Raw genomic sequence first — 11,684 nt, 5'->3', positions numbered from 1 at the left:
TGTTGTAAAGATGAAAAGGTAATGAGTAATATTACAAACAAACTGTTAAGTAAATTTACTATGAAGGATATGGGTAAAGTTAAAGAATACATTGGAATACATATTGATTATGATTATAAAAAGAATAAGACCATGACACTGAGTCAGGAATCATATATAGAATCATTAGCTAAGCGTTATAATATAATAAATACAAAGTTATATACTACACCAATGGAAGTAAATCTTAAACTAGAAAACTGTAATATAAATGAGAATGTAAAATATAGAAATTTAATTGGAGCACTTTTATATATTAGTTCAGGTACAAGACCAGATATATCGTTCAGTGTTAATTATTTGAGTAGATTCCAAAATTGCTATAATGAGACACATTTTAAATATGCTTTGCGAGTACTTAAATATCTTTACTTAACAAAACATATAAAATTAATTTATAACATGAATATAAATTCTGATATGTTAGATTGTTATGTAGATGCAGATTTTGCAGGAGATATTGTCAGTAGGAAATCAACAACAGGATTTGTAATTAGACTGTTTGGGAATGTAATATTTTGGAAATCAAAGAAACAAAATTGTGTAACAAAGTCATCTACATTTGCTGAATACATTGCGCTGTCAGAAGCTGTTACTGAAATTAAATTTATAGTTTGTTTAATTAATGAGATTTGTCAGAAAGATTGTAAACCTGTAAAAATATATGAAGATAATATTGGAGCTCAAATTATTGCTAAATACGGAAATTTCACAAAAATTCAAAACATATTGAAGTTCATTATCATTTTGTTCATGAAAGTGTTAAAATTGGTTTAATTGATGTTATAAAAATTGCATCTGATCAAAATATAGCTGACATTTTAACAAAACCATTGGGAAGTAATAAATTTAATAAATTTAGAGATATGTTAAAGTTGTTGTAAAAGTAATTTATCTTTCAGATGGATATTATGTTGAGATAAATATTGGTTTAAATTGTTTAATTAAAAGATGATAATTGTAATATAAAAAATAAAATAATCATTTACAATTAATATGTTATACTGAAGGTAATGTTTATAGAGCTATTGTCTTGATATGAGTAGTGTATGATATGATTTAGTTAAAATATAAATGTAAGGAGGCATGTTGAATGGGTACATTTATATTTGTTTAGGGTAACATTTGTTAATATGTAATTTAATTTGTTTTGTGGCAACACGCCTCCACTTCCTTCTTCCTGTCACGGGCTGCCGGCGAGCAGCCACAATAATGTAGTTCTTTAAGTTTATGTTTAAGATATCAAATTAAATAACAGTGATCCGTCATAGTGGTTTTATTAACAATAATAAATACGTACTTTCTTGCGGAACAGGGGGTGGAGGCGTTTTCATTTGCGTTAGATTTTCTAATTCTTGAATACATTCTTCTAGGTCGATAAATACTAGACTTGACATTAATATCATAGAATTCATATCGTATCCTGAAATGTGATATTACCTCCTTATCAGCCGTATTAGTGGTAGGCACGGAGCCCCCAAACTTTGATACCCTCTTGGCCCTACATTAAGCAGGCGCCCAAAAGTTCGCACTGCCCTGAAGAGCCCCCAACAAATATAGATATAGGGCCCCACTATGGCAAGCTACGCTACTGCTACTAAACTTAAATAAAATACGTAGGTAGGCATATTCAAATGACTCTACTACTTTTAAACTTACTTCCTCTTAATTCGCTTGGTGACTTTTTGTAGACAGCTCTATAAAGATTCCAAATAAATATACCGGGGTCTTCAACCGAATCGTTCATAGCTTGCATTAAAATCTTTCTCGGTATTTTTAAGGTCACACCCAGATCAGATAAAGATTTTCTAATTCTATTGGGTAAATCCTCAAGCAAATCTTGATGAATATTGGTTTTTAGATCATTTAAAACGTCTCTTTGACAACTAGACAACTCTATATACCAAGGCGGCCCTACTTCATCGTTAATACTTTTCTCCTTTCTTTTCGCTATAACAAAAAAACTATTTTAGTTATACGAACGCATCAGAGTATTAATATTTGTCGTCCTCAAAGGCCTCTCTTTACTTGGGAAAACTAAAATTTGGAATGCGAGGTACTTACCATATTATCCTATATCATTAATATTGACGTGTAATATTTATTATATTAGAATACCTACACAACTACCTACCAACTTACTACTCACATATATACAGGTACGTATACTTAAGCAGTCGAGCCTATTGTCTCATATGGCAAAAATTTTAACCCCAAATTTAATATTTCTTCCTTGAATATTAAATATTATTTAATATTTAATATTCTGCTACCTTACCTTCACGATAGAAATAATATCTCAATTCTTTGAGATATCTAAGCCAAGCTCCTACTTTTTCGTTGTATGGTTTATTTTCAATATTTTCTCTCATTTCCCTTTCCAAATAAACCCATACCGGATCCTTCTTTTCACCATAAATGGTCTAAAAATATAATTCATTACGTCATTTAAATAGCACTGACTGGAATAAGCGGCTACCTAGAATGGCTTGGTCTTTGGGACATTTTGTAATTATCTCTACCATGGAATCATAAGGGTTAAAAGGTTGATAAAACATAGTTTTATAAATTAAGTAAATATGTAATTTTACCTTTTTACTTAGAAAATACTGAACAGATGGTATTTTATATTTTCCCATCTTGACTAGAATTTTAATTCAGGTCCTAAAAGTTATATTCCACTACAAAATTTTTGAGCAAATTGTTCAGCAACTTAAAATTTTGTGAAGTTACGAAAGCTGTCAGTTTTTTTTCTTATAAACTATAGCATTTGTTTATAAAAAGCACGATCAAGAACAAAGAGAATTATAATATACAATCAAGAAGGTGCATAACAGTAATGCACAGTACCTACAGTAGACGCACTAAGTAGAATAGAAAAGGATATAAACTTGGTAGGTAGGTACTTTCTTTTGTATTTGTCATATACTTAAGTTACTAAGGAGCGAAGCCACGAGTAAAACCAAGTACCCATGCGGCCTTAAGTAATGCGACTTCGCTCCGTTGGACCAAAAAAAAATACTGACGGGAGGCGGGACTTTTTGCCCCGGGTGGAGTAAAAAGATTTCAGATTTTTAATTTAATAGGTGAGCTGGTAAAAAAGTTCCTCCAAGGGACCGTGTAAGGTCCCGAGCGGCAGCCCGGTTCGCCTCTTATTGAAGCCACCGCTTATACGTATACACACAATTTTTACTCCATAAAGTAAATAAAAATAAATTCAATCAATAAAATAGTTAACACAAATTATTGGGAAAAAATAATGGGAAAATGAAAAACTACATATTATAAGTGTTACCTACTTATATTCCAATCCAATGAAATATTTTATTTTTATACTGTTAATTTCATCCTAATTCACATTATGCAATTTAAATGGTGTCAAATAGAATTTTCTTATTCAGTGAGTCATATCCAATGATGATGTTATTTGTGGCCAAAACCTTATCCATATTATTTATATTTTTAAAACAATTTTATAGGTGTACCTAGAGAGGGGAGGGGGGTGAAGGGGGGTGGTTATGTGCCTTTCTATAACTTTTCAAAATTATTAAGTATGCTAGTCCTTTAATTTAATCCCCCCAAAATTACTATGTCCATGTACATTGTCGTTTGAGGTAAGGTTATGTGGAAATTGTGGATCTATAAATAATTATGATTTTTCATTAATAACCTGACCCCTGCCATATGTAGTTAACAGAACTTAATTAACAATGACAGGTATTGTTTACCAAAGCCTATAAAAAAAACTTCATATGATGTGTTATGAATTCTTTATTTGTAATTTTTTTGTTTTGTCTATGATGTCCTTATATGGTGGGTTGATGGGCTCTTGGACTGGTTCCTTATATTCATACATTGTCTGACCCTCCAGGATCAATGGATATGATGTGTCAGAATCATATGCGCTCAGATCTCCACATGCATTAAAAGGCACTATAAACCTATTAGGACCTGTGAATTGGTTGAAGTCACAGTACTTGTGATCCAAGAGCGGATTAACCATATTTGGTATATACCCACTTGGGGGACTATAATTTTGGCAAACTACAAATGCTTCTATACTAGAATTTCTCGAACTTTTTGGCTTTGTCACTGTAACATATTCAAAGAACTGTTTTAACTGTGAATACAGGAGTGATACATCCTTTCCTCTGAATATTTTTGCGACAAATACTCCACCGACTTTAAGGACATGAGTAGTGATGTTCAAAGCAGCTAGCAGCAACTGTGACTGTACATATTCATCTATGTCGTGTAAACCTGTCACATCCGGTGCGCCATCGCAAACAACCAAATCGGCTTTGAGTCCTTTAAACTCTTGTATTATTTCATTAGCAGTAGACACCTTAGTTATATCGCCTTGTATTTGTTTAACCCCTGGCAATGCGGCCATCGCTTGTAAATCGACAGCGACTATTTTGACATCGTCTACATTTGCAGCGTTCTGGCGAAGACTCTTTGTTAAAACTTGACTCCAACTTCCCGGTGCTGCACAAAGGTCCACTGCGCGAAGCACACCCTCAAAGATGTTGTGTTCTTCGTTGATTTGTAATAATTTGAATGCACTACGAGCACGCCAACCTTCCTCTTTAGCTAATCTATAGTAAATATCACGTTTATCTTTTGAAGTTTTACCCATCGCTTCAATCAATCCTATTTTGACATAAAACGATTATTTTCAATTTCAATTACAAAATATTATTATGTAAATAATATTCACCATACATTTACAGGTAAGTAATAATAATCATCTCAAGTGACCACGTTCAATTTGACAATTGACGTTTAACAATCCTCTTTTTTTTTTTTTTTTTGATTTGATTTACTCCTTAAGGAGAAGGCAAAGGCTCTCAGCCATACAGCCTAGTCTATCTTCTTTTATACATTTTCTTTATAACAATTTAAAGGCCGGAGCCATATCTGTAATATTCTTGAATTATAAGACGAAAGTCATGTTTGCAACGTTCCCAATTATAAGGCTGAAGCCATGTCTGAAATATTCTCAATTATAGGGCCGAAGCCATATCTCATATAGTCACAATTCTAAGGCCGAGGCCATGTCTGAAATAGTCACAATTCTAAGGCCGAGGCCATGTCTGAAATAGTCTCAATTATAAGGCCGAAGCCATGTCTGCAATATTCTCAATTATAAGGCCGAAGCCATGTCTGTAATAGTCTCAATTATAAGGCCGAAGCCATGTCTGAAATATTCTCAATTATAAGGCCGAAGCCATGTCTGAAATAACAATCCTCTTTTTTTTGTGGCTATAAGCACTGGGTTGCTGTGTTACACCAACGACAACAAAGTTAGGGAAACGATATCTTATATAAGTAAGATAGAAATAGCTTAGATGTTTCAGATTTTTGAAGTCAGTTATCTTGAAAGAAAATATTTAAATTACGATAAAGTAATAAGCATAATTCCTGTAGATGGAAACACTTCAACTGTCAAATAACTCCTGCGAAAAACCCTATCAGGGTTCCCAGCATAGGAATATTTCCTTTAAAATTTAGTAGGATGGGTACTTTTATGGGGGTTTATGGATTACTTAAATGTATTTGTACTTATTTCTTGACCTACCGGATATATAGTTTTTAGCATACTTCTACATTATTAAGAATGAGGAGGTAAATAAAAAGGCTAATATGGGTAATATTTGCTATTTTTAGGACTTTATAAATAAAAAAGATTGTCAACTGTGTAGTGATTATTTTATCTATGCTGATATTATCTATCTTTTATACTTATAATAAATCTGTAGAGAGGTCAATTCTGTACATGAAATATATTTCCAAAATAACTATCAGGGGGTGATTAGGGATCGATACTGATGTCAAAAATGCAATTAGTAAAATTTTTGTCTGTCTGTATAACCGTTATAGAAACAAAAACTACTCGACGGATTTTATGGAAACTTGGTACAATTATTTTTCATACTCCTGAGCTGGTTATAGTATACTTTTCATCACGCTACAATTAATAGGAGCAGAGCAGTGAAGGGAAATGTTGGGAAAACGGGAGAAGTAACTCCATTTTTTAAGCTTACGTCGCGTGTGCAACCTTAATGGTTAAAGCTACACAGAAATTATGTATGACGGAAATGTTCTCCTTAAAATTATATAAAAATATCCCACGACAGCATAGCATTTTTGAAGTCCGAAATCTACGCGGGCGAAACTGCGGGCGGAAGCTAGTTTGGAAATATATTTGCTTCTGATTATTAGATTTGAAATGGTTAATATCCATATGTATGTTTGAAAAGTCAGAACAAGAAAAATTCATGGGTTTTAACAAGGTTGTTTTTAAATTTTAGGGGTTTTTTGACTTAACTAAGAGGTAAATATTTTGGGAGTTGGTAACACTGAATGCGACTACAGTTACTGTCTACTACATTTATATCTGTATGTAGTGAGAGATAATTAGTTGACAAAGTGCTACCTAGTACTCACTCTTGTTATACATTGCAAAATTGCGTTGTGGGAAAAAAGATTGGAACGAAACTATTCACTGCATTTTGTGATTTTATTTTGTTAACCTAACAGACGTTATGTATCATTAAGACGACACATTTATAAATTACATTACGATAGGCAATATCGACCGACTTTTTGTTTTTAAATACTACTGCGACGAAAGTCTATTCAATATTTTTGGACATTATAACATACTTTATTAACAATAGGCAGTGAGCGCGTGTAGATTAATTTAGCCAATGGAGTTGTATGGAGCCCTAATGTACAGTTTGTTCGTAATCTCTGAAGAATGGAGATTTTTCATATTGATAAGCACAGTGATAGCTTTATATTTTTACTATACGAGCACCTTCGATCATTTCGAAAAGAAAGGTATTCCATTTATGAAACCAGTTATTTTGTTTGGAAATTTGGGGCCAAGATTTAAAGCAAAAAAATCTTTTCATCAGTATCAATTAGATATTTACCAATATTTTAAAGGACATCCATACGGTGGTGAGTATTTCTGTAATAAAAGTATTATACTAACACAAAGTCTCGTTAAATTACTAACAGAATAATTAATCATGTAAGTAGTTACGTAGATACAGTGGTTATCTAGTTTTTTTTTATATTGACTAGTAATCATCAACTTAATATAAAAAAGTTAAGTACTTATGTTTTATTTTTTGCGTATTTGTCTCAATGATTGTCTAGTGTATTCCATAGTTTGTTTTTTCATATGACTAGCATAATTCATTTGTGTAGATACAATTTCTCACTGAGAGGATTAAGTATATTATCTGATGTTTACATCACGTAGGGTTTGCAATCGCGCACTATATTCTTTTCGGCGAAATATTTCGTGTAATTACTCCCATTACTCTGATTGCGTTGTTCCGGAATCCGGATACAGATTAAGTCCGAGAATTGGTTAGTGTATTTAGGTTTTATCATTAGAATTAGTCAGCTATAACTGACAAAATAAATAGGTAAGTACTGATTACATCATGACCATAATCAATCATTGTTATTATTTATCTATTAGTTACTACAATGTATGCTTGTTTAACAGCGATAAACTTAGCGCGAGTGGGATGAACTGTCGCGTCGGTTAGAGATATCGGATTAGATCAAATTACAAGGTCGACCACCTAATAAAACATGAATCATACGTAAGAAACAGAAAAAACCTGATTAAGATTTCATCAAAAGTAATCAGAAAGTTTTTGTTTACTGCCCGCCATCCGCATAAACAGCTCAGGAGATAAGATGCCTGAAAAGTAAAATTCTGAGGCGTTGTTTCACAACTTCTGAGTAAATGCTACTCGTCACATAAACGTATAAGCAGACCAAATAGAAAAATCACGCTCAATAGCGGTCATAGTCCGCGCCATGTGGGAGCAAAAACATTTTAACAATTTTAACAATTTCATAAATGGCTAGAATGACTTCGTTGCAGGGAAGAAAAGTAAAACAAAAGGCCAAGACTGCGCGAGACCCCGTTAGGGTGGAGGGCCCCAAGGCGGTTACCAAAGCAAACCATATTTCAAATAACAAAAAAACAATACCGAAACACATTATTTTATAATATATATGTACAAATTCTACTATATTAATGACGATTTGCATGCATTGCAATATGCAAATATAGTAAAGCTTTGTTTCTCATTTATGATAAGAAAATATATATTATATTACATATTAGTATGGCATTTTATTTTGTTGTTACACGATGGTTACAGCACTTACCCATGGTTTGTAAAAATCATCTAAACATGAAAAAACGTTCTGAAATCTATTAAAAGTCCTTCTGGCCGGTCTAGGCAATTAATTTGCTCATTAAAAAACATGGTAACCAGCGACGTTATATCCTACTATTGAACAGATTCATCATCAAGCATGGAAATCGCCTAACTTTCACTCATTTGAAGTTGTAGCTAAACGCGAATTCCTTGTGTACATTTGTTATAAATTCATATACCTATATCATACCTTTCTATCTTTATATCTGGTTAAAATGAAGGTAACTCTACAGTTTGTTGTAAGTGTAAGAACACGCGCTGGAACGAGCTCTTTCGACGTCGCTTGCATAGTCTAATGGCGTCATGTAAGTTATGTGGATTGAGAAGTCTCCAACTCGTTTCGTAGATCAAGTAATATTTGTGTTAGTTTTTCTAAAACAATTAAGTTTTGGATTCGATGGACGGAAATTATACTTATAGTATTAATTTATTTAATCATATTTAACGATATAGCTATTGAACTGTGAATGTATACTTTTAATAAAATAATAATATGAATTAGACCATATAGGAACCGTGCTGCGCCGTAACATGGTGTGCTGGCATGGCGGTAAGATATTTGCATTCGTCCGGATAGCGACTGGCCACCGTACAAAGGATGTAATTTGTAAAACCCGCCATAGTAACCGAGTAAAGAGAAATGAGAACATGTGAATCGTTAGGTATCTTTTATAATAAAAAAAGTTAATCAGTATATATAGTAATATATATATATATATATATATATATTTAAATATTTAATATGTACATTATTAAACGTGATTTTAAATCCACATCAGAATGATTTCAGTTCAATTAACCAGATTTTGAAATTAGGCACATAATATGGTAATCATCTGAGTAAATAATTTTCTATAAACATGAGTTGATTATATAATTAATATTTATAATTTGTATAAGTAATACTTATATAGTTTAACTTTTTCTGTTTAATAGCAGCATCATATAATGTGTATGGTTTATGAACCAGATATACTGAATTTTATTTTCAGGCCATGAAACACTGCGAGTTTTCGTATCTTAATAAATCTAGAATTAGATTTGTCTGGCGCCATTTTTAAAAAGTAAAAAAATATTGTATTTGCAACAACATTAAAAAATATAGAGTAGATAAAATAAACTATAGAATAGACTAGTATCAAAAATTTACGTCATAAAATATAAAATATTTGAAACTAGCTGTGCTCACAAGTTTGTCTGCGTTTACTTACTCCGTGTGCATTATAAGTACGTCATTGAGATGATCTATTTCTTACCATTACAAAAAATAATTTAATATTACCTATATGTAATATAAAGTTTGTACAGTTTGAAGTTGGCAACTTATTAAAATTGCTAGACAGGTAGGCAGGTAGGCAACTACCAGGCATTTAGCCAAGGTAGATAAATATATGTACACATATACGAAAATAATGAATAATTTCAATGAGGGCACCACTTTCATCAATCATAGGCAATTGTAAATATTTTTTTTATATTTTAGTGTCTTTTTGCATTATATATTTGTTTTTACGTTCAAATAATAACTACCCTATTGTAGGTAGTAATAGCAACTTATTTATTCTTCATAACTTATCTATCTATACCTAACTTCATAATGTTTTTATTAGGACAGGAGCAGTAGACAAAAATAAAACAATATATACTTATCTATGTGGATTTTCTCATTCTAGGCATTTTCGAGGGTAGAAAACCGGTTTTATACATCTTAGACCCGGACCTTCTGAAAGCGATTGTTGTACGAGACTTCGAACACTTTACTGATCGTATGATTCTAAATTCCAAGGAGCCAGTTTATGCGAGAAGATTCCTTTTGAATTTAAAGGTGAGGCTTAACCTGTTCTTATTCATTTAAAGTATTTGCAGGGGCCACAACTAGGTAATGTGCATAAGACTGTTAACCATCTCAAAGGAGAAAATTAAAATACAGTTTTTAAAATCGCAGCATCAGGAAAATTTGTAAGTGAGCATATTTGACACAGCCATGCCTAGGAACCGACACTAGGCCTATCTAATATTTGTACTAACCCTGGCACCGGAATGAAGTTTAAAATCTAAGTACTCGGTTGGTACCATTATCTAGCTCAGTTAAATTCAACCCCCGAATCGTCGAATTTTGCAAGTGGCCCACCAGACTTAAATACAATCACTAAAAATAAAAACTTCCCAAGATCACTTGCATCCGTATCTATCTGTCTATACTAATAAATCCGATGATTTTGTTGTTTGAACGCGCTAATTTCAGAAACCATTGGTTCGAATTGAAAAATTCTTATAGTGTTACATAGCCGCATTATCGAGGAAAGTTATATGCTATATAACAACGCGCTATGGCCAATAGGAGCGTAGCATCAATGAAAATGTTGGAAAAAAACGGGTAAAATTGACTCCTTTTGAGAGTTTCCGTTACGTACGTTGCAATCATGCATGGCGGAATTTTCCCTCTTTAATAGCAAATTATAAATCGAAGTCTCCCGCCGCATCTATCTGCCTGTCTGAACGAGATGAATTCAAAAACTACCATACCGATTTCGATTAAATGTGGTATGAATATAACACGTTCGAATTCCCTTACGTATTTATGAGAAGTTTATGTGCCTGCTTACTCTAAGTCTAGGAGTGTAAATTATCTCTAGAATATTTAAAAAATATCAGAAGAAAGGATCGTACTAATCTTAACAAAGGCTCATTAGCCATTAAGGGTTAGTTAGCTTTTCTTATGTCTGTAGTCGTAAACTTTTAGGTATAGGAACTAAGTAACAGAGATGTGAATTATTTGAAATACATGTATTTTAAATATAAATACAAAATGCAAAATACCTATTTTTATTTTATATTTTAAATACTTTTTCGAAATGTATTTAGTATTTTATTTGAAATACTTTATATAAATATTTTGTATTTGTGAGATACAAAATAGTTTTGTTACATTTTTAATTCATTTTTCTTATTTTTCATTCATCAAAAGTTTATTTATAAACGCTCAGATCATAATCCTTAATGTGGTCACTATTGTCATTAAAAACAATATTATGCCAACATTGCGCGTCAAACAAATTTGAGGTCAATGGCGGTAACTACATTCGATCAACGAAGACAATGCTTTAGAATCCTTGAACAGATGTCCAAATGTAAAAAAAACTCAAATTTAATACCTGCTTAGAAAGTTCTGCACCTGTTAAACGACGATTTTCATTGGGTAAAATTATTAAGAGGCCCCATATAATCAACATGAAAGATGAACTCTTTGAACAAACATTAGTATTAAAATCAGTTAAATAAGTACAAGGCATTTTATTTGGAAAACCTATTTTGAAATTACGTATTTTGCATTTTGTATTTAAATACTTTTATTGAAAACTATTTTGTATTTCTATTTTAAATAGT

The 11,684-nt window shown here is 32.0% G+C and overlaps 2 protein-coding genes across 2 annotated transcripts; both read right to left on the bottom strand.

Moving 5' to 3' along the window:
* Positions 1-1,300: 1,300 nt before the first annotated feature.
* LOC119191148 lies at positions 1,301-2,832 on the bottom strand. Its single transcript, XM_037445037.1, has 4 exons — positions 2,631-2,832; positions 2,318-2,462; positions 1,699-1,989; positions 1,301-1,462 (listed from the first exon to the last, which is right to left on the bottom strand). The coding sequence occupies exons 1-4, from the start codon at positions 2,676-2,678 to the stop codon at positions 1,305-1,307; spliced, it is 642 nt and encodes a 213-aa protein (XP_037300934.1). The 5' UTR covers positions 2,679-2,832; the 3' UTR covers positions 1,301-1,304.
* Positions 2,833-3,792: 960 nt separating this feature from the next.
* Positions 3,793-4,826, bottom strand: LOC119191147 (putative tRNA (cytidine(32)/guanosine(34)-2'-O)-methyltransferase). Its single transcript, XM_037445036.1, has one exon. The coding sequence runs from the start codon at positions 4,676-4,678 to the stop codon at positions 3,800-3,802; it is 879 nt and encodes a 292-aa protein (XP_037300933.1). The 5' UTR covers positions 4,679-4,826; the 3' UTR covers positions 3,793-3,799.
* Positions 4,827-11,684: the final 6,858 nt, after the last annotated feature.

Source organism: Manduca sexta, unplaced genomic scaffold (assembly GCF_014839805.1).
Source record: "Manduca sexta isolate Smith_Timp_Sample1 unplaced genomic scaffold, JHU_Msex_v1.0 HiC_scaffold_1110, whole genome shotgun sequence".
In the NCBI taxonomy this organism is placed as follows: Eukaryota; Metazoa; Arthropoda; class Insecta; order Lepidoptera; family Sphingidae; genus Manduca; species Manduca sexta.
The sequence above is the reverse complement of the archived record's forward strand: the minus strand, read 5'-3'. Positions and strand labels throughout refer to the sequence as shown.